The sequence below is a fragment of the Ictalurus furcatus genome, chromosome 25, assembly GCF_023375685.1.
Source record: "Ictalurus furcatus strain D&B chromosome 25, Billie_1.0, whole genome shotgun sequence".
Lineage (NCBI taxonomy): Eukaryota > Metazoa > Chordata > Actinopteri > Siluriformes > Ictaluridae > Ictalurus > Ictalurus furcatus.
Window position 1 is genome coordinate 18,320,316 of NC_071279.1, and position 23,827 is coordinate 18,344,142.

General features: G+C 41.1%; 1 protein-coding gene across 3 annotated transcripts; it reads left to right on the forward strand.

Moving 5' to 3' along the window:
- Positions 1–145: 145 nt before the first annotated feature.
- pigh (phosphatidylinositol glycan anchor biosynthesis, class H) lies at positions 146–23,172 on the forward strand. 3 transcript variants are annotated; one of them, XR_008384628.1, is made up of 6 exons: positions 146–548; positions 1,996–2,205; positions 2,427–2,510; positions 3,457–3,554; positions 15,908–16,089; positions 22,169–23,172. XR_008384628.1 is itself a non-coding variant. In XM_053613752.1 (5 exons), the coding sequence occupies exons 1-4, from the start codon at positions 369–371 to the stop codon at positions 3,526–3,528; spliced, it is 546 nt and encodes a 181-aa protein (XP_053469727.1). In that variant the 5' UTR covers positions 146–368; the 3' UTR covers positions 3,529–3,554; positions 15,908–17,728. The 3 variants fall into 3 exon arrangements, 2 of the variants coding, with proteins under 2 accessions (XP_053469727.1, XP_053469725.1); XM_053613752.1 differs by lacking the exon at positions 22,169–23,172 and having other exon boundaries at positions 15,908–17,728; XM_053613750.1 differs by lacking the exons at positions 15,908–16,089; positions 22,169–23,172 and having other exon boundaries at positions 147–266; positions 338–548; positions 3,457–4,584.
- The last annotated feature ends 655 nt before the right edge of the window (positions 23,173–23,827 follow it).

Below are 23,827 nucleotides of genomic sequence, written 5' to 3' on the forward strand. Positions count from 1 at the left end.
ATCACACAACGTTCCCTGTGAGCCATTTAAAGTTTAATATAAAATGTACAAACTAATATTCGTTCAAATATTTATTACATGAAAGGTTGAAAATGAAATTAAGTGACATTATGAGGAAGTATAGAACTCGATTTCCCAGAATGCAGCGCGCAGTAAATTTTGAAGGTCGTGCAGCTATCGTTTATGCGCACCGAGTTCTTTCTGCGGGATTTATCATTCTTTTTTAAAGATAATCTGGGAAGTTAATCGTGTTAAATCGTGACTCAGTATGAGCAATAATATTTAATAATAATCATAATAATAATAATAATAATAATAATAAACGTTGTCTTTCTAGTCCTCGTTTGGGACAGGGGTTTCTATCCAACATGGCTGAGAAGGAAGAGTTCACGGATATCAGTGGAAAGACGATTAAATTATCCTGCCAGAATTATTCTCCTTTCTGCAGGGAGTTCACCATCAGCTCTGCTAAGCTGTCTCTCGGCAGGGTGATGGCGTTCACCTGTACCGTGTGGCTGCTCGCTTATACTGCCTTTTATCTGACACAGGTGAGGAGTGGAGTCATTATACTAACTATAATCAGATTTTATTTACACATCTGTCCTGTTTGCATAGTGCAAGATTTATACATACATTTATACATTTATATATGCTCACATAATGACACTGTTGTGAAGGAATATGGTGAAATGAATGAACCCTTTTATTCAGAAATTATTTAAAAACATATCCTGATTCTTTAGATGCTGTAGGTCAGGATTCTAGACCTCCACCCCCTCCCTCACCCTAAATATCACTAAATAAACTATATATACATATATATTACACACACAATACTCATTAAAAGTTTAGACACACTCTTTCTTTCTTATTATTATTTTTATTTCCCACATTTTAGGATAATAATAAAGTCATCAAATCTCTGGAGTAAAACAAATGGAACGATGGGAATTATGCTGTGATAAAAAATCCAAAATAAATCTAAATAATTGAGTATTTTAGCATCTTGAAAGTCGACGCCCTTTTCGTCTAGAATTTCCAGAAATGTATTCTCTGCGTTTTCTCGAGCGATTTCTTGAGGAATTTCCCCGAGATGATTTTTAAACAGTATTAAAGGAGTTCACACCGACGCCGGACTCTTATCTCCTGCTTTTCCGAAATATTTCTCTCCGAGTCGTCCGTTTAAATAAGATGTTAGTTTTCTAATGAAAGAAACGAACACGTCGGGACGATTATGTTTTCGTCTACGACGCCGATTTCACACGTTTAATCACACAGCTTCAGATCAGAAGCTTTTTAACATCGTGAGAAACGTTTCAGTCGAGTGTCCACAAACTTTTGACCCATAGAGTGTGTATGTATGCATATATATATATAAAATTTCAGTTTATGTATAGAAAGTTTATATATATTTATATATTGTCAGTGACATTTGCCTGAGAAAGTAGTAAATAGTATATAAAGCAACAGAAATCGGAATAATGATTTATGTTAAATTCCAGTAATGCTCTGAAGTGCTTTGGAGATTATTGTCTTAATTATTTACTTATTTACTTTCTATCTATCTTATATTTTCCTAAAACAACCTTAAATCGACTCTCCATAAGCATCATCCAGACAAAATAAGAAATGTTTATATATATATATATATAGACTTTAACGTGTTATTACGAGCAACCAGAAAAGACGTGTATTTAGAGAGAAAAGAACGTAATCACGTCTGTTCCTTCTCTTTCTTGAAGTAAGCAAAAGGCAGCTTATCAATCCTGAAGATTTTAAAGTTACAGCTTTTCCAAAGCGCTGACACTGGAGACTCCTTCTGTAAGTGTTAAATAAATAAATAAATAAATAAATAAAACACGAGTCCCTGCGAACGAGCCGCCGCTATCGATGGCGGTAACGTATCAGAACGAGCGCGTTGATATAAAGCCGTGATTTGTTCCGATCCGGAATGTGCCGGCGCTGTGGTGTGAATGTCCACGCTGTGTGTTGTAGAACACGGCGGTTCTGTCCGGCGCCATCTTCGTGACTTTGTCAGGAATGCTGCTGCACATTCACTTCGTAAAGGTAGACCACGAGACGCTGCTGGTCGTCGGTTCGCTCGGCGTCCAGCTGTCCGCCGCGTACGCCTCGGGCCGGGAGAGCACCACCTTCATCGAGATGAGCAGGATCAAAGACATCGTCATCAACGAGGCCATCCACATGGTGAGGAAACGGTCTTTATTTATTAGAGACGTAACGAGTCGTAATCCGTACGTATATATATCCGAGCTCAAATCTGTCCTCACACGTATTCTCATTCATTTCCTTGCCAAGTGAGTCGTACCGTAGGGTGCCAGAAGAACTGACCCGGGACCTGGGGGCGGAGCTAGAAATACTAGCGTACTGACTATCTGATCATATTAACGAGTGCGTTTCATTTTCAGCAAACCGTCATCTACTACCTGTGCATTTTGCTCAAGGATCCTGCCGAGCCCGACGGAGTCAGCAGTGTTGTCCCGCTCTTCCAGGTTTGTATTCGTTGCACTCGGGCAGCAGGTCCGTTCGGAGTCCCTCGTGCTTCACGGGGTAGTACGGTACGGTTTCTGTATCCGGTTCTCTTTGCCTAACGACGTTCTTTTGGGGGGGAGGGGGGGATCAGTGATAGACACGTTGGGGGGTGGGATATTACCCTAAAATATTACCCACAAACTATTGAGAGCGGAGGTCGGAGGGTTAATTTGAGCTTCTGATCAGAAGGTTGCGAGTTCAAATTCAATTCAGTTTCATTTTGTATAGCGCTTGTAACAACGGACATTGTCACGAATCAGCTTTACAGCTTTTGAGCTTTTTTAGAAATTCAGGATATGCCTTTTAAGTTGATAAATGTAACCCTATTGAGAACGCCAGCGGCGGCGGCTGCGAGGGAGCCCCCCTCCTGAGACGATATCAGGAGGAAGTCATGTAAACATTACAGCACCGTGACGTGCACTATTTGCACATCCCAGCTTGTTAGGAACCTGGGGTCAGCGCGTATGGTCGGCCGTGATACAGCGCCCCGGAGCACAGAGGGTTAAGGGTCTTGCTCAACAGTGGCAGCTTGGCAGTGCGGGGGATCTAACCCAGAGCCTTAAGCATCGAGACTCAGAATGAAACCCGTCCTCGTCTGGGTGACACCGGATAGTGCAATTATAATTAAATCCCTTATATATCCGTGTACTACATGGTCTGAAAGTGCAGTTGTGCGACCAGGAAGTCCGTTATTCTGAGACGGCTGTGGCTCAGGTGCTAGAGCGGGTCGTTCACTCATCGCCCTGCTAGGGTCGGCGCTTCGATTCCTGGCCCACGTGCTGAAGTGTCCTTGGGCAAGACACTGAAACACAAGTTGCTCCCGATGCCAGGCTTATTTACATGTAACTTCAGTAGCTGGGGAAAAGCTTCAGGGAGACGTGTTAATCGTTTGCGTTCTTCTCTCAGAGCTCTAAGCCGAGGCTGAACTGCCTGGTGCGGGTGTACAGCAGCTGTCAGGAGATAATCGGACAGACGTGACGACGACGCTGACGGACGAGCTGGAGGTATGAATGTCAGCGCGTCTGGTCCTGCCACATGCTCCGAATATCTCGCTTTCATTTACGGAATATTTTTAGAATACTTTCAGCCCTTGTCAAAAGCGTTGGAAAAACCCCCTTTCAGAGTCTTCCTGTGAACCGTGACAGCCCGGGCTAAATCGGGTTTCTACTCCATTATAGATAGATAGATGGATAGATAGAGAGGGAGAATATGTCAAATAAAATATACGCATACATGCAATAAATAAGTAAATAACAAGGCTACGGGCAGTCAATATGTACAGCAGCTATTGAGAATATATATGCTGTATTATAATTACACTACGTTTATATATATATATATATATATATATATATATATATATATATATTTATATGTGTGTGTGTTATAATAGGAAATCTCTAATAGGTATTAAAAAATATAATGTATGCAAGTGTTATTCATAACATTCTTACCCCGTATTTCTGCCGTATTTAAATCATTCTCGCCGCATGGTGTGTATTAAAGATCTCGATTTAGATATTTATCGGCAGGTACCGACGGGAAGTATTCGTGACGTCACGATGTTTCCTCTCTCATGTCTTCACCTGGTCGATCAAAACTGATTCAGAGATGAATTTTCTACAGCAGCAGCTCTGACAGTAGCGCAGCGGCAAATCACAGCTTCCTGTTGATATTAATACCGATTTGACATCGTTCAGATACGTCATCGTTTCTACAGCAAACAGATTTTTAAGAATCGCCGATACGGTGAACGGCGCGAGGTAAAAGCCGTACGTTTTATACTGTAGGTTTTACGCCTCGCGGCTTCTCGTTAGCATTCCAAGCTTTTTTATTTATTTATTTATTAATTCCACGAGAGAGAGAGAGAGAGAGAGAGAGAGAGAGAGAGAGATGCTGGAGAGGGAACGAATGGTTATAGCTGCTATAACGTAAGCGAGAACAGGAACCAACTGGCTTTGTGGACATTCCGCGACGTTAAATGTAACTATAAACTGATAAAAAAAAAAAAAAAGTTGTTCTTTATTAAATACGTTTCTAAAAAAAATTGTAATCATTGTCAGGTTTCTGTGGTAAAAAAAGAACTAAAAGACTCGAGGGAAAACACCAGCACATAACCTGTGATTCGTTATAATCTTCCAGCCATTTCAAGCTGTATTTATACTTGAGCGAAAGTTTGTGCACCCTCACTTGGCGTTGTTTCATTTTATAGACGGATTCAGATATTACTTGATCGTAAAATGTAATGTTTAGTTTGGGTCTCTGTGTGTTTTTCTGTTAATTTCTTCCATGCTTTGGTGATGTTTTCATGCGTCTTTCTTTTTATAAAGATGTTTGGGTTTTTTTGTCTCTCTAAACACTCTGTCTTTCTGTGTTCTTCTCCAAGCTCCATGAAAAGTCAATATTTACTTTGCTTTAGGGCACGTGAGAGATGTTTTCCTGATTCACAGCAAAACGGCTCGAGAGGTTCACCCTGTTTGCCTTTTCCTGCTTAAAGTCTTAAAGTGTCGTGTTTCAAGTCATTAAAAACCTTCACGGGGATCATTCGAAATAAACCGACTAGATCATGTCGGCAAGCACGCGAGCGTTTGAGCTTCGCTGAGTAAAAGAACGAGCGCCGTAATATTTAGGCGAGATGTCGTAACCTGATTTTAATCAGAAAACACGACTGAATGTTTTTTTTTTATTCTAAACTGCATTATAGAGCTATATTGTATTTTCTATATTGTAATTGTCTTCAATCAGAAACCAAGGGGGTGCCAAAATTTTTCCTTTAACTTTAATTATTAAAAAATTTAGTGTGTAAGATGCTCGATGATTAAGTACTATTTTTAATATGTGATTCATTTGTTAGTAAAAGTAATTTTATTTATTTACACGAGATGTTTATTGGTTTTTTTGTTTTGTTTTTTTTAACAGTTTGGGACAGTTTGGAACAAAAGGTTACAGCTTATAGATTATGAAGATGTATTTTTAGACAATAATGCCACGTATTTTCTAACTGTAATTCATTTTGAAATGAAATGTTTGTTGTTGTTGTGTTTTTTTTTTTTTTCCTGTCAGTACATTTCCCAAATAAATGTTTTTCTAAATAAATGGAAAGCAGTAACCCGACCTGACCACTAGGGGGAAACCACGAGCTGCTTTGATTCCGCGTTAACTATGAGTTATAAAATCTATTTAAGATTAAAAAAAAAAAAAAAACAATGCATTATAATATAGATTACTAACACTGTACATGAAGGAATGCTATCAGTATTGCTCACTGGGAGAGAAAAAGATGTTTAACTACATATTAATGAAAAAACTGTAAAAATAATAATTCATTAATTAATTAATTAAAATAAATAAATAAATCTTTGGTATGTACTACTGTTACCTCAGTAACCAATCACAACCAGATGTGACCATTGTGGCCACATCACACATCAGCTGATGACTCCTTCCACACACACACACACACACACACACACGTGTTGAATGTTTGCTAAAATATTATGTAAAATTAGGAATAAATAAAGCTTCATTCTTGGTTAAAACTTCAACGTGAAATGGCAGAATTGTCAGAACTGTATCGTTTCCAGGTCAATCAACGAGATGCTGATTATGTACAGATTTACATGAATGTGTGTTCTCTGAGTGCAGACTGTCAGTGTATCTGCTTTAATGATCTCGGGCCGTGTGTCCTCGTCTCATTGTTCCTGGCTTTAGATAATCAGTCACTAGCCCCGTCGCAGTAGCTGTATGGGAGCTGACGGGAATCTCGGCGGTCTTTCCTGCGCCCTCGCTCTTGTCGTGTGTCGCCTGAGGGGTCGTGCTAATCCTCATCGCCACTCCGTTCCTGTCCTCCATCGTGCGAGCTCTTTTGTGAAGAAAAGGGCTTTGAATCGAGAGGATTTTCCACACTGTTCATCTAATTAAATCACACACGTTAACAATTACCATGATTTCAGAACTCTACCCAGTTTGATTCCGTGTTCGCGGATGGACACGAGCACCTCTTACTTTTTAATCTTTAGTATAACAGTTCCAAACCTGTAACTTTATCGCTGTATTGCTGACAGCGTCACTATAGACCTTCAAAGACGGCGGTAGTGGCAGGGTAAAACTTTTAAAAGTCTACTTTATCAGTTGAAGTCATTGTGTGCGTTGTGACGAGCAGCGTATGAGAAACGAATCCTGTGAAGGTAAAAAAAAAAAAAAAGTAAAAGGTGTGATCGGTTACCTAATCTCATCATGACACATCATTTGTCAGTGTGATCTATGAACTATGAAGTTCAAAATGTTTATCTTCAAATGGAAAGGGAACGCTTTTCGACCATCACGTCGCGAGCATGATTGGGTTTTTTTATGTGATTGTTTTTGGGAAAAATTCTTGATCTTGCGGCGTTTTTGAATCGGCGAAATCGCACGAAATCGTTCCGCGCGGTCTTTCGCGAGCCCCTTTAGCTGTACTCGTGTTCGACGCACGTGAACGGAAGAGGTCGTGATGACGTCACGTGACTCATCTCGGCCCGACTCTGCGGTGATTCTGAAAAATCGCACGACGTGTGCTCGATTTTGCGTCCGTTCCGGCGATCGCACAAACCCTGGAGGTACCGAATGAACGTTATCCGTTTATTTATTACTAAGTCATAGATGTATAAAACATATGTGTTATTAATCTAGTTATCATTTACTTCCATGGATATATACACAAATTTGTTATATAAAAACCGGCCCAAAAGAACCCCTGTCACACGGCTCGTCATCTCCCTCCGCTGGCTTCCTGCAGCCGCCCGCATCAAATTCAAATTCAGATTGTTTCCTGTTGGTGTTGTGGGCGGCCATGTTGGTTTGGCGTTACTCGGTGAGGTTGGAGTCGGGTACACCTCCCCTACTTTCCGAGTAGGACCTCCGAGTTCCGAGTAGAACACAGCATGACACTCGGTCATTACGGCTTAGTTAATAATTAACTACACCAATAATTACCGAGTAATTAACCAGTATGTAATAACACCCTAATATATTTTGTGTGCTACAAGTGCTGTATAAGTGCGATCCGGATCAGCTAGATGTAAAAGCCGCAATCGTCAGTTCACTTTAGATTAGACTTTCGTCCGACGGGTGTTTAGAAACCTGTCTGTAATCTGTAGTGCGTATCCGTGTGCTCGGAAGACGGCTCAGTTTGGGATAAGTGAGCCCTGTAGGAAATACAACAACATATGCCTTCTTTGAATACACGCCTTGTTGTGGGCGTGGCCACGCTCGATCATGTGTACACGACAGGATCAGAACGTGAATGTATGCTGTAGCTGTACTAGGAAGTCCCTAACTCGCAAGAAATCTCCCGGTAGCATTGCTGATCTCTGACACGTCTTTCGTCTCCACTTTAAACTCGGTATTGTTTTTGGTTTCGGAATGAGACCATGGAAAAAAAGAGCGAGCGCTTCCTGGGGTGTCTTTATACTGAAGGGAAGGCAAAAAAAAAACACACCCCCATACCCACAGGATCCAACGCGGTCTTTTTAGAATGAAATCCACGTCGGATCCAGACTGAAATCCCAGATATACTATGGAAATAATTACAGTAATTTGCACACCGCTCATGAAGACCAATCCCGTCCGAATAGGGCTTTTATCATGTACGAATCGGTGTGAAACCAACCCAGCAGCTTTCGGCCCGCTTTTAGGCTCAGCCCCGGTGTGACTGACCTTGTACACACTTTTTTTTCCCCATGAAGACGGGAGTGGTTATTCTGGTTCGTGCGCGCTGAGAAAAGAAAGAGAAACGCCACACATGCACACAAACCCCTGCCGTATTGTTTTCACTTCCAGACCGACCTCGTGCGGCGTTTATCTCTCGACAGTGATTAAGAGCTCGCGCAGTTGTTCCTCGCGCGCGCTCGCTCTTGAAACGTGTCCAGACGAGAATAGTCTGAAAGGTCGGAGGTAACGCTTTAGAATACAGACAGGAATAAGTGAATAACGCGATATGAACATTCTCGTAAGTACTGCTAATTAACTAGAAACTCTGATTAACGAATTAGCAAGTAACCGCGCAGAGATGAATGCAGTAGTTCACGATCGGCTCAGAAATTCGGTCCCTGCACACAACCGCGGACAATCAACAGTCCTTTCCCTGTCGTATTGCTAATCTGATACGCTCGTGTCGGGTTCTCCTTTACAACGTCGGACGGATTCGTCCATGTCTATCCATAAGGCCCACTAAGGTGCCGGTCCAGTCTCTTATCATTTCGAGACCGCTACGACTCACCCGTGGTAGGTCGTCCTCTGAGCGCCATTCGCCCTCTGCAACCGATCCAGAACGCAGCTGCGTGACTTGTTTTGAACCTTCTCCTACACCTCCACATCGCTACGCTCCCTCCACTGGCTTCCTGTAGCTCTCTGCGTCAGATATAAAACACCGATGCTTGCCTACAAAGACAAAAACGGACCAGCACGTACGTCAAAGCACTAATCACAACCCGCACTCCATCACGCGCCCTCCGAACCTCGAGCACCGCTCGACGGGTCCCACCGTCTCTCAGGACACGAGGAAGGCCCGCTTCAAGACTCTTCTCAGTTCTGCCACCTCGGTGGTGGACTGAACCTCCCCTAGATGTCCGAACTGCTGAGTCAAACCACGTCTAAAGACCTACGTCTTCCTAAAGTACTTAACTTAGCACTTTATATTACAAAAAAAATGATCTGTCTGCTTTTCTCACTATATTACCCCCAACAGAGTTTTAAGACCGAGGGTATTTTTAGTCCGTGACCTAGTGAACCAGTATCGGGGTTTATTTATCGATCTGTAAGTCGCTCTGTCGTAAATGTAACTGTCAATCAATATGTAATAGCGGACATGCGTGTCGGGTAAGCTGTTAATAATGACTACGTTTTAGCATTCCTTCCTCTAGAGAACTATCTCCTAACTATGGATCGTTGTAAAGAAACGGCTTTTTAAAGCACGTTTCGGGACTTCACTCCCGTGGGCAATTCTCCGTCATGCCTTTGAACTTCACCCTTATTCGTAATCATTTCTTTCCCCCACGTTATTATTAACACGTGCATAAAGAGACGCCCACTTAGGTCCTCAATGAATCACTGAATCGCTGAATCACTAGAGAGTCATGGAGACTTCTGGAACGGTTCGTCATCAGCCATACGCACCCCAAACACCAGACAAACTGTAACTTATACAGTGATTTACTTATATAATGTACCTCACGGAAATATACGGTTCTGTGTAAGTTTTCTACCTCGTGGTTACCGCGGTAACCCGCTAGTACTGACTCGGGTGTTACCAAATCCTTCGTTATTTGGAGATCTTGATAACTCCCTGATCATGACTCAAGTGTTACTACATCCTTCAGAAGGGATAACGCTCCCAAACCTTACACTGACCTCGGGGTTTGGTTGCACATGATATTTATTCATCATAACTCGCGGGGAAAAAACGCGTTATCTTCAGTTTTTTAAATTTCCGTTCGCTCAGTGGTTTGCGTATTTGCATATTAAGACATATTAAGATTATTGAACGAGTCGGAGTGCACACATCCTGGTTCGTATTGTTCTGTACACACTTCTGTTAATACTGTTTTCTTTGAGGTAAGTTAGCGTTGTGTGGGATGAGCTGAGGAGCGGACGGGGACGGGGGTGGGGGGTAGGGGGGTGTTTGTTGGGGTATGAGGTACGGGGAGGTGGGGCGTTCGTATGGGAATATCCGATGGGGGTCGGTGCGCATTAAAGGCCGACACGCCGCATTCACGGCTATTTTCAGTCCCGCTTGCCCGTACCAAGAGGCAGATCGAGTGTAGGGAGAGTGGGATGTTTTGTGTTCGTTTTCTTTACTTACTTATTCATTATAATACATAATTATGTATTATAACGTGTATAATAGTGTCTAAAGTGGACTAGTCCGTCTGTGTGTTGATTTATTTGTTTGGTTCTGTTCACTTTGTAACGAATTGAATACCACGTGGCCCGTGTTACAAGTTCACCTCTTGCATAGGCCTAAATATTGATTTTGATCATTTGAATTTATTTGATTTATTTGTTAATATATATTTTGATTCATTAAACTTTTTTGCGGGGGGGGGGGGGGGGGGACTGTGTCCCTTGTGCCTTGACTGTCCCGGTCCTTCACAAACAGCTTACCCTAATCATAAGTCCGCTATTACCTACTGATTACGTAAACAATCTTGTCTATGTATATAGTTTCTTAGTAGTTCTCCGGGAGGCCGTTATCGATGAGCTAATAGTGAACTACCGCATTCATCTGCGCGCTGTTACTTACTACTTCCTTAATCAGAGTGTCTAGTTAGTTAATAGAAGTTACTAGAAAGTTCATCCGTATCCGAAAGCGTTACCGTCAGAGGTCAGGGACCTCTGGTTTTCACATCCTGGTTCCCATGTGTCTTTTTGCCTGGCTCTTCCGGACCATTTGTGCTGGTTTGGGAAGGCGCTTATGAAGATTTCCTGTTAGATGTAGATGCTGAGAAAACGACCAGAGGGGAGAAATTTCACAGGGCGGTGCTTCGGCCTGCTGTGAGGAGTCCTCACGGGATAATCCTCTCCACTGGAGGTGTGAAGAACCCAGGAACTGCAGGGAGCACCCGGGGTGTGGGATTGTGACACCTTTCCAGCCCGTTCTGAATTCTCTCTCTCTCTCTCTCTCTCTCTCTCTCTCTCTCTCACACACACACACACACACACACAGCCTGAAACATCTTCATGTTGCTGTGTCACTGGTCCTGGACTTTCCCCAGACTAACCGTTGCACCATAACCGTTACCATGAGCTTATTTAGCATCTCGATAAACTCTCTCATGTTTACACACGGGCAGCTGAAGGATGAGTGAAACCACACACACACACACACACACACACACAGTTCTGAATGTGTATGTGTAAACAGATTCCAAACAGACAAGTGTGTTGTGTTTGTGGATGTTCGAAAGTCATGTGTGTTTACACTTAAACAAATTTTTTTTAAGGTGTCAAATGTTTCCAATTTAACCGGAAAAATACTGGAAGGAACCCAGATTTGGACTGCAAGTTAGAAAAAGATCAAATCTAGGGAATATATTTAGTATTTACTGTATTTAATAATAATAATACTGTAATAGCAGCTCATTCCCCGGCGGGCCTCCTACATAAACGGAGGAACAAACCGTGTAATCGTCGTCACGGTGAGGTTTCCTATAAGGGCGCGCTTATTTATCATGTATATATTAAGTGTCCTGACATCTCCAGGACAGAGGGGTTTACACTTCACAGATTCTCGGTAACAAGCTGCATTTTTATTTTTTATTTTTTTGTCTTGCTAACTTCAGGAGAGAGAAAACAAAGAGAGGTGATGGAGAGAGTGTTTATAGCTGCTGTAACGTAAGTGAGAGCAGGAACTGACTTGCTTCATGAACGTTAAATGTAACTATAAACGGATAAAAAGTACGACATAAAAAGTCATTGTAGGCAAAGTTGCTGAGGAATTAAACACTTGGTGCTACCGGAAAATAATCACGGTGGTAAAAAACAAACAAACAAACAAACGGATATACACTTTAGAAACATCTGCAGAATGTCCTGACGTTTATTAACTTTATTAACTTCGAGAGAGGAAAGAAAAGATCTAGTGCTGCGGCGTAAGGGGAATAAAAGACTTCAGGACATGCTGTTAAAGGGACATGAACTAGAGTTGATTCATTTCCTATTACAGCGTGACCTGGCGTGGTTCATTCCTCACGTTTGAGCCGAGGCCCCGTGTCAATTCCGCTTCCTCTCTGCAGTATACCTGCATTCGCTGTAATCGTAAGAGCTGATTCGCATTAATGGAAGGATATCGGACCGTCAGGGGTTTTGGACTGATCGGTGTGTGCGATGCGGATTAGTTTAGCTGCGGGGCTTTTGGAGGGAAACCCCACGGTGTGTGTTGAATGGTGTTAAAAACCCCACGGAGGCCCTTAAGTGACAGTTTTTTTCACCCCCACCCTTCGTTCAGTCTTTAACCGACGGAGCACGAGCTGCTGGAACAAGTCTGCTTGATTATTTAACGGCTGTTTAAACAACAATGGAACTGTTTCGGTTTGAGCTGAAACTCATGCAAATTTAATGATGCAGCGCGTAGAAAGACGCCCAAGTGCCATCAGCAGAAATATTTATTCTGTAAACAACTTTACTGCACGTCATGCTGCATATAAGTGATAACAACTGATTATATATATATATATATACGGTAGTTGGCAGATACCCTTATCCAGAGCGACTTACATTGATCTCGTTCTCATCTGAGCAGTTGATGGTTAAGGGCCTTGCTCAGTGACCCAGCAGAGACAGCTTGGCGGTGCCGGGATTTGAGCTCACGACCTTTCGATCGGTAGTACACCGATCTAACCGCTGAGCCACTACTGCACCCCTGGCTTTTTTATTATTGTTTTATAACAAACTAGTTATTCTAATTGCTTGAGTGGAAATTGTAAATCAGTGTATGGAGAGGTGCCAATACATTTGAAACTGACAACATTACGTACATATTACATTACATTACATCCATCCATCCGCCCGTCCATCCATCATCCTTACTGGGTCACGGGGAACCTGGAGCCTGTCCCAGGCGGTATGGGGCACAGGGCGGGGACATTACATACATGCAAGTGGAATAGGGTTCAGTGTACTCTCAGATGTACGGTTTTATACAGTCCACTCCAAAAGTTCCAAATGAAAACTACTGCTATTTTATACATAATTATTGGCACCCCGATGAATTCATATGAGAACAGTAGATCTGAAGTATATTCCCATCGACATTTTCAAATTGTTAGTACACCTGGGTGACTAGGAACAGGAAATTGTTCAACCATGACTTCCTGTTTCACAGGGGTATAAATATGAGGTAACACACAGGGCCAATTCCCTTAGTCATTCATAACAATGGGTAAGAGCGAGGAATAGAGCTGTGATGTGCGGCAAAAGGTTGTTGAGCTTCACACAATGGGGCGTGGCTATAAGGAAATAGCACAAGCATTCAAAATGCCCATTTCCACCATCAGGGCAATAATTAAGAATTGGAAATGTTATGAATCGACCTGGAATTGGACGTGTGTCTATATCGTCTCAACACACTGTGAAGAGGACGGTTCGAGTGGATAAAACATCTCCAAGGATCACAGCTGGAGAATTGAGAACCATTGGTTTCAAAATTATTGGCACCCTGCAATTATGATTGTTTCATTTATATTTCTATTTTTTTTTTATATTTTTGAATTTCTTGAATTTCCCTTTTGGTTGAATGAAGTGTCTGTCTGTCTGTCTGTCTATCTATCTATCTTGCTAGTTAGTTTTACAGACCACATGCATTTGATTATGGTTTAAATGTGGAACCGTTTATATTTCTGAGAAAAATGCAATATTATTACCCAAAAGCCTTTTTTTGTTGTTGTTGTTGTTGTTGTTTTTTATGAGAATGCTGTGAATAGAGGTAAAGCTGTGCAGTTTCGGCCTTCTTCTTCTTCTTCTTTTTTTTTTTTTTTTTGGAGTGGAAAATTTCATTAATTGTAGTGAAGGGTGCCAATACTTTGAAAACAAGGACACCGGTCAAATGGAGCGTGGTTTAATCAGCTCACACCTGCTTTGTTGTACAGGAAATTGCATGCTGTTTTTCCGAGTGAACTCGGTCCAAGTCCGTATACCGCTGATCCCACGTGGGAGCTTTAAAAGACGGAGTGGCGTCTCAGATATCCGACTCATGTTTCTGACTCAGCTGCTTCTCCTCAGGAGGTCACTGTATTTAAGAGGATCGCTGCTGTGCTATTGAAAAAAAAAACAAAAAAAACTTTCCATCCCCCCACTCTGTAAGTCTCAGAATTAGTGAGCCTGCTTTCCAGCTCCCATCACATCACACACACGCATTAGCTTTGGATTAGAAGTTCCTCTGATTGTAAACAGATCATTGTCCCGTTGACTGAAGTGTGCCGAAACTCAGAGACAGGTGTTTGACCTGCATTCTCATGGGAACATGGCTGTATTTAACAAGTCTTTTATTTAGCCCTAAAGCACTTTTGCCTCCAACACACAACCATTTCTTTTCTGCCTCTCTCTGGAGCTCTGTATCACTTTAGTTATTAGTCTTGGAAACTTTATAAACTTCCTTATGCTGTTTTTTCTTTTTCCAGGAATATTTCCTCTAATTCAGTTTCCCGACACTGAGCCTCAGCAGAAGCAGCGATTCTGAGATCTTTATCAGACACGACTGATCTTTAGCAAAGAGGAAGAGGAAACGCTTTTATTGAGAATGTTTATTCTTTGAAAAAGCAAACAAAAAAGTGACGTCTTGAGAATTGAAGTGCACCTATTACGGTTTTTCAGATATTCCCTTTCATGTAGTGTGTTATATACGTAGCTGTTTGTGAATGTTTCAACAGTCAAAGCGGAGGACAAACGGAGTTATTGACTCCTAAAAGAAGGAATCGATTCTGAACAGCTGAGTCGAGTCGTTAGTGATTCCAGACTTTACTTCCTGTACTAACCTACGTAGGTTTTTAACAAAAAGCCCCGCCTCTGGTCTTCAGCGGTAGACCAATCACGACAGACTGGGACGTCTGACCGATCAGAGCAGAGTATGCTCTCCGAAAGGAGGAGTTTCGAATGGATCCTTTAGAACGAATCATTGAACGAGTCGTTTGTGACACTGAGGAAAAAGGGAATGCTGCAGTTTAAATGATGAGCACGTTAAAGTGATTTTTAAACACCCCCCGCCCCCCACACACACACCCACACACATGCATTTATTCATTAAAGTACAAAGCTAACGTGGCTGCTAGGGCATGCTGGGAACTTTTAGGACGTGTTGGCCGTGCGCTAATATTTGAGATGACCTGAGGCTCAGCGTGGTAAAGGATTTAGAAAAATAATCAATGACGCAATGGTGAGATGAAGCAGAGTTACGGTGACAGCATGACCTGAAGTGTTTTATTCCTCTTGTACGACCACAGTGACACATATAAAAGAACAAAAATAATTAAATATGTAATTACTGAAATTAAACCTTCTGACCAATCAGAATTGAGAATTCAACAGCACTGTGGTGGAAGCAAGTATAATAAATCAGGTCAAGGAGGCGTTTGTGTTTGCCTGTCAGTCATGTTGCATGTTTATCCTGAAAGCTCCGCCCTCTTGCACCAGCATTCAGGTGTTGTAACCTAATCAAGGGGCGTGGCTTTGAGATTTGGATTTGTTTGAATCTTCTGCAGTTGAAATTTCAAAACGGCTCATGTGTAACGTTTACATAATTATCAGGATAAAAGTGTATAAATGCTCGATGATGATGATGATGATGATGATGATTATAAATGCATTAAATATGCGTATCTTTGAACAGCGCTGCATCTGACACTTCGAGACATCAGACTTCGGGGAAGCGGATGTTCGTACGATCACACAGCATTTGTCTTGGCGCACATACTGTGTGTACAGACACATGAAGTGTGTGTTCTTCCAGTCTGACCGGCTCCTTCACCTGGGCTGTGTGAGAAGGGGAAAAAGGCTTGTTCAGCCGGTCAGGTGAGCAGAGACTGTTTAGAAACACTCTTTAATACTAACCAGTGCGCGCGCACACACACACACACACACACACACACACACACGCACATCCCTCAAGGTTATTAAAGTGCAATCTCATCTCACATGGGCTGGAATAATAAATATAAGGCCGTGAGAGCCGTGGAGAGAAAACGTGAGAGTTACTGGAAAATCAGATTTGTTTTGTGAACGCATGACTTCCCATAACAATAACACCAACATCAGCAACAATGACATATTTATTTATTTTTTTATTTCCACAAGTGAAATTCGGGTTTCATTTACTATTAATCGTTTTTTCCCTCGCCGACTCTTTTTTTTTTTCTTTCCCCCAGACAGAACTATTTCTAACATGAGTGAAAACAGTAGAACTCTTGATTTATTTACTTTCTAATGAGTTCCTTTTGGTCCTTGATTGCTCCATTTATCTGGATTTCACCAGCGTAATTATATAAATATATATAAAGTCTTTTTTTTTTTTTTTTAAGAAAGCAGATGACAATGCAGATGCTGCAGGTTTGTTTTCTTGTTTTGTTTTTTTTTTTGTTTTTTTTTTTTAAAAATCCAGACATTCTTCACTGTGGTTTTAAATAGGTAGCATGTGACGAGATGTTAATGACTCTCAGTAGCTTGCAGGCTCAGGACTTCTCGGAAAACTAAACTGGAAGACGTGCTCCTTGTGAAACAAACAAACACACAAAAAAAAACACAGGATATTTTAATTCTTCCTGGATTCGAATTGGTCCTGATCTTTAGGTTTTATTGAAACGAGTCGGTTCGCCTTCGTTCACACGTCAGTCAATCGACTCGTTCCCCGTGTTACCAATAGAAACTTCAAAGCTTTTGTTGTTTTAGGTTGTTGGGGTTTTTTTTTTTTTTGCTCTGACGGGTGCCATTTCTTTTTCTCACAGGTAAAACAGCAGGGTGATATTTAAGATGACAGATTAAAGGCGACGTCATTTGTTTTTGAAAGTCATGTTTCCTATACGTGGGATGAAATTTACACTGTATCTCCACAGAGCATGAAGTAAATGTCTAAAATAATAATAATAATAATAATAATAAAATGTAAACAAAACCAGTTTTTTAGAGGGGGTCGTTGGGAAATTGTTGCCATATGGCAACAATGTGCAATGGTGGAAAGTATGAACGAGCATGAAGTAAACATATCACCTTATTAAATGAAACTTTATTTATTTTTTTTAAATCGTTTTTTTTAAACATGCATTAACTATTTACAAATATTCTGGGCAACAGTCCAACTTTGTTTGATTTTGTGTGGTTTTTTTTTGCAAGGGTGCTTTTCTGCATTTTGCTCGTAAACCTCTACTGCATGAATTATTACATTTACATAAAAAAAAAGTTGTTTTGGATTTTTTTAATTAGTTCAAGTAATTAAAATATCATTTTAACATTTTTTTAAAAAAATGTTTTAGTTGGGAAATTGTTGCCGTACGGCAACAATGTGCAACGGTGGAAAGTATCATACAGTCAGAAATAACACAATATGTATGAGATTACAATTACTGCATTCTCCAGAATATTCGTTGATTTTATTCACTTAAAATACATTTTTAAAAAAATAAAAAATTAGATCCAAACGTGTTTTGGGTGAAGAAATGTTTACACCTCTCTCTTGATTTCTTAATTCTTTATCTTAAAATGTAAAATTTGCAAAAGATATGTACAAAAAAACATTTGTACAATTACAAAAAGTCTGGAGGTCTGTTTCAATTCATGAACGCACACACCACAGTTCCATCATCGCATGCTGTTGCCATATGGCAACAATGACATTTTACCATTTAACAGAAGACTCAAAATATATCAACTTGTGTAAATGAGAAAAAAATTAATGTTAACTTGTCTCAGATAGTGTTTCGTATTTTTTCCCCTTTAAGCAGTTTTGCCAAATTTTGCAAATTTTGCGAACCCTCCAAAAAAAAAAAAAAAAGGGGGGAGCTAAATTAGTTGTTGCCGTATGGCAACACCATGCGGTAAAGGATTAAATGAATAACAGGTGGGACTTTAGCATAGGATTAGCAAATACACAAAAATGTGGTTATCTATGCTAACAGCATGAAGACGTGTAGGATATTGTAATGATTTACGTACAATGTTATTTTCAGTTTAGAATTCGTTTAACAGTGTTGTACTTTTAAAGTATCGTATAGCAGAAATGAAAGACAAAAGAATGAGACAGATGACTTTTCTTCTTCCCGTGAACTTCGGGAAATTCTAACGATGCATTACGATTGAACTTGTGGAATCTTCAAGGTGTTTCATACCACCGAATGTGTCTTAAACTAAACGGAACTGTAGATTTTTCATAACCTTTAGTAGACAGCCTTTAGAGAAGGATGCTTTAAACGTGAGATGTTGAATTGATTAATACATTAACGTACAAAAAAATACATTACATGTACAGTTCAAGGTAAGGTGTAGTTAGTGATTCATGTTGTTCATCTGAAACATGCACATTGTGAAGGAAACCTGTATTTAAAACATAACCTTTGGACCTTTACTGCGCATACAGCTTTATAAATGTAGCGTCTGTGAGAGGAAACTGGTACCGCGGTCGTGGAACGATCGCTGTAGATTTAGGTGCTTGGGTCGAAACACTTCATCCAAGCTCAGCGTATCATGCCACGAAATAAGCTCCAATTGCGTCTGCGATCAGATCAGAGGACGGTGACGTGGCATCCTGAAACCTGCACGCTAAGCTAGCTAGCTTTGAAACCTAGCTAGCTACCTAGCTAGTAACAAATTCATGGTTGCTAACGTAATATTATATTTTGACAGGTTTGCCTACTGCATTCAATCCATTCAATACACATTCTGAAAGCTTCCTCTGGCCATGTTGTGACAAATACGAACGAACTGACTAGCAGTTAGGTTAGCTAGTAGAATAGCCGGCTAGCTGAGTTAGCGAATGCTAACGACGTGGCGAAATAAGTTGCATATTTATGTGGATTTATAAAGATCGATCATATTACGGGATTTATTACTCTACGTTGATTGTATTTAATGGGTTAAAACGTTTAATGTGCAGGGAAAATTAGCAGACTGTGCAGAAGGTTTCTTTCTAAAGCGCCACATTCCACGTTGTCTGTAGTTTCGGTGTAAAATATCGGCAACGTTGAGACAGAAACATGATAAAACAAAAGAGCCTCGCTGTTTAATAAGCTGGCTGTAAGAAGAGATACTTCCTGGAACGTTAACGTGGAATATTGCATAACTAAACTAAAGTGCTGGCCTTCATCCCGCAGTTATACAAACACACTGGAAAAGGGAAAGTTGGTGGTTTGATGGTTTAGTAATGTTGACTCTTTTGGCAGAGTGTCGAGTCGATCCTATTTATGTTGTTAAATATTAAGAGAAGCTGCTCCGTTTAGCTTCATTTCGTTTTTAGCATCGTGGTGTGGCTTTCTATCCAGCTAACTGAGAGTGCTAACGGAATGGTCAGTGAGAAAGATCACAGTTCTTTCACGCCCATGTGGTTTGCTTCGCTGCTTTGCCGTGTTTTAAAGTCAAGTCGACTCACCTTTGTATATATACCACATTTAAAAGACAACGAGTGTCGGCCAAAGCGCTGTACGTCATCTCGGTTAAATCTAAGCCATGAAATACTAGACAAATAAAAGGAGGTCAAAAAAGAACGAATATAAAGAATAACACTAAAGCAGAAATAAAAACATTAAAAGACAAAACCATAGATAAAAGACGGGACCAAAATCAGAAGAGCTGTTACTACAGGCATGGAAGGCTGTTCCACAGTCTCAGAGCTGAGACAGAAAAGGCCTGGTCACCTTTGAACTTCTTCTGAGTCCAAGGAATGTTTAAAAGAAGCTGATTAGACAATCTCAAAACTCTGGAGGTATTTTGAAGACAAATGAGATCAGAGATATAACTCGGTGCCAAGCCATGCAGAGATTTAAAAACAAATAAGAAAATCGTGAACTCTGTTCTGTACCTGACCGGCAGCCAGTGAAGGGAGGCGGAGACAGGAGAGATTGTTTTGGTGCCGTCAGGAGCCGAGCAGCTGCATTTTGGACCAGTTGAAGACGAGACAGCGTCGACTGACAGAGTCCCATGTAGAGGGTAGTAGTGGGTAGTGTTGTCGCCTCACAGCTCCAGGGTGCCGGGTTCGATCCTGAGCTTGGTTGATTGTCTGTGTAGCGTTTTGCATGTTCTCCCCATCTCTGCTGTCCCAAATGACCAAACACACTGACCTAAATTACCAAACACACTGTCCCAAATGACCAAACACACTGACCTAAATGACAAAATACACTGACCTAAATTACCAAACACACTGACCTAAATTACCAAACACACTGACCTAAATGACAAAATACACTGACCTAAATTACCAAACACACTGACCTAAATTACCAAACACACTGTCCCAAATGACAAAATACACTGACCTAAATGACAAAATACACTGACCTAAATTACCAAACACACTGACCTAAATGACCAAACACACTGACCTAAATGACCAAACACACTGACCTAAATGACAAAATACACTGACCTAAATTACCAAACACACTGACCTAAATGACAAAATACACTGACCTAAATTACCAAACACACTGACCTAAATGACCAAACACACTGTCCCAAATGACAAAATACACTGACCTAAATGACAAAATACACTGACCTAAATTACCAAACACACTGACCTAAATGACCAAACACACTGACCTAAATGACCAAACACACTGACCTAAATGACAAAATACACTGACCTAAATTACCAAACACACTGACCTAAATGACAAAATACACTGACCTAAATTACCAAACACACTGACCTAAATGACCAAACACACTGACCTAAATGACCAAACACACTGACCTAAATGACAAAATACACTGACCTAAATTACCAAACACACTGACCTAAATGACCAAACACACTGACCTAAATTACCAAACACACTGACTTAATGAACAAACACACTGACCTAAATGACCAAACACACTGACCTAAATGACAAAATACACTGACCTAAATTACCAAACACACTGACCTAAATGACAAAATACATTGTCCAAATGACCAAACACGCTGTCCTAAACTACCAAACACACTGTCCCAAATTACTAAACACACTGTCCCAAATTACTAAACACACTGTCCCAAATTACCAAACACACTGTCCCAAATTACTAAACACACTGTCCCAAATTACCAAACACACTGTCCCAAATTACCAAACACACTGTCCCAAATTACCAAACACACTGTCCCAAATTACCAAACACACTGTCCCAAATTACTAAACACACTGTCCCAAATTACCAAACACACTGTCCCAAATTACCAAACACACTGTCCCAAATTACCAAACACACTGTCCCAAATTACTAAACACACTGTCCCAAATTACTAAACACACTGTCCCAAATTACCAAACACACTGTCCCAAATTACTAAACACACTGTCCCAAATTACTAAACACACTGTCCCAAATTACAAAATACATTGCCCAAAGGACCAAACACACTGTCCCAAATTACTAAACACACTGTCCCAAATTACAAAATACATTGCCCAAAGGACCAAACACACTGTCCTAAACTACCAAACACATTGTCCCAAATTACCAAACACTTACCTAAATTATCAAACACACTGACCTAAACTACCAAACACATTGTCCCAAATTACCAAACACTTACCTAAATTATCAAACACACTGACCTAAAGGACAAAATACACTGTCCAAATGACCAAACACACTGACCTAAACTACCAAACACACTGACCTAAACTACCAAACATGCTGTCCCAATTACCAAACACTTACCTAAATTATCAAACACACTGACCCAAAGGACAAAATACACTGTCCAAATGACCAAACACACTGACCTAAACTACCAAACACACTGCCTCAGATCTCCCAGGTTCTGCTTGGAATCTTTTCTGAAATGGTTCCACCTAGACCCTTTAGGAGGGAAAGCTGCTAGCAGATTCCTTTATACTGAATATGTAAACATTACAGAACTACAGTTTAATGAACTATTCTTGTGTTTTGACAGAATGCTGATTCGGAAGTAACGGGTAAAGTCCGTGATGTTTCTGGGCCAGTGAACGCTGAACTCATCACACTTCGGATTCATTATGCCAGACTAGTCACAGTGCGTAAACAAGCCTGAATTAAACACCTTTTCTCTTCTCGTGGGATCCCGCTGGTTACTGTTAGCATCTTGTCCTCACTTGTCACAGTATGATTGTGCCAAAGTCACCCTGAGTCACATGAGCGTGTGTGAGAAAAGCACCACCCATCCATTCCCAGACGTTCAGTCAGGATCAGACCTATCACAGCTCCTGCAAGTAAATCAGCTGTGTTTACGACACCGTTAGCGATATTAACCCTATACATTTATCCCAGATTGAAAAGATCATAAATGGCTCAGAGACTCTCATTTAATACAGCAAAAGAATGTTTTACAGTATATATCCTGTGACACACTGCATCTCTGTCACTGCTGACTAAGCCCTCAGTTGCCCAACCTGCTGTTACCCAATGTCAAGCTGTATGTCTGGGATAACAGATAATACACACACACTCACACACACAGCTCAACGGTCATCCAGATACCCTCACAGTAAAATCCAATCAGGCCGTGATGAGACGGGGAAGATAACGGCACGACTCCTGCCATGTAATGAATCTCAGATTGGAGTTTTGAAGTGATTATCAGCTCATCAGGTTTGTGACAGAAGCTGCTGTTTGCAGGGTCAGAGGTCAACACACCGCTTTAATAGCTTCCACATAGCAGAGCCATGCAATCAGATCTACAGCCACGCAACTCAAATTATAATGTCATGTCAGAACAACAAACAAACAAAGAAGCCCATGAATCTTTTATGAAATTTAGGCGTTAAGGGGCTGAATTCAACATCAAGTTAAGAACAGATCAGCCGTGTGTCCTGTGTGTTAAAAATAAATCATTTCAGTGGTGTGGTCCCAAATGAAAGAGCTTTGAATGATTTGTTTTGCATTTTGTTTCATCAGTAGTGTTGGGCAAAGACTAATATCCTGACAGATATATGTATATATATATATATATATATATATATATATTCACACCAATCAGCCAACCTGCCTAATATTGTGTCGGTCCCCCTCTCCTTGTGCCACCAAAACAGCTCTGAGCCGTCGAGGCACGGACTCCATAAGATCTCTGAAGGTGTGCTGTGGTATCTGGCACCAAGACGTTAGCAGCAGATCCTTTAAGTCCTGTAAGTTGTTAGGTGGGGCCTCCGTGGATCGGACTGGTTTGTCCGGCACATCCGACAGACGCTCGATCAGATTGAGATCTGGGGAATTTGGATGCCGGGTCAACACCTTGAACTCTTTGTCATGTTCCTCGAAGCGTCCCTGAACTATTTTTGCAGTGTCTCAGGGTTACCATGAAGGGGTGTACTTGTTCTGCAGCAGTGTTTAGGTACTGTAGGTGGGACGTGTCAAAGTAACATCAACATGAACACCAGAACTCGAGGTTCCCCAGCAGAACATTTCCCAGAGCATCACACTGCCTCCACCGGCTCGCCTTCTTCACATAGTGCATCCTGGTGCCATCTCTTCCCCAGGTAAGACACACACACACACTCACACACACACACACACACACACTCACACACACCCGACCTCCACATGATGTAAAAGAAAAGGCCACCTTCTTCCGTTCCTC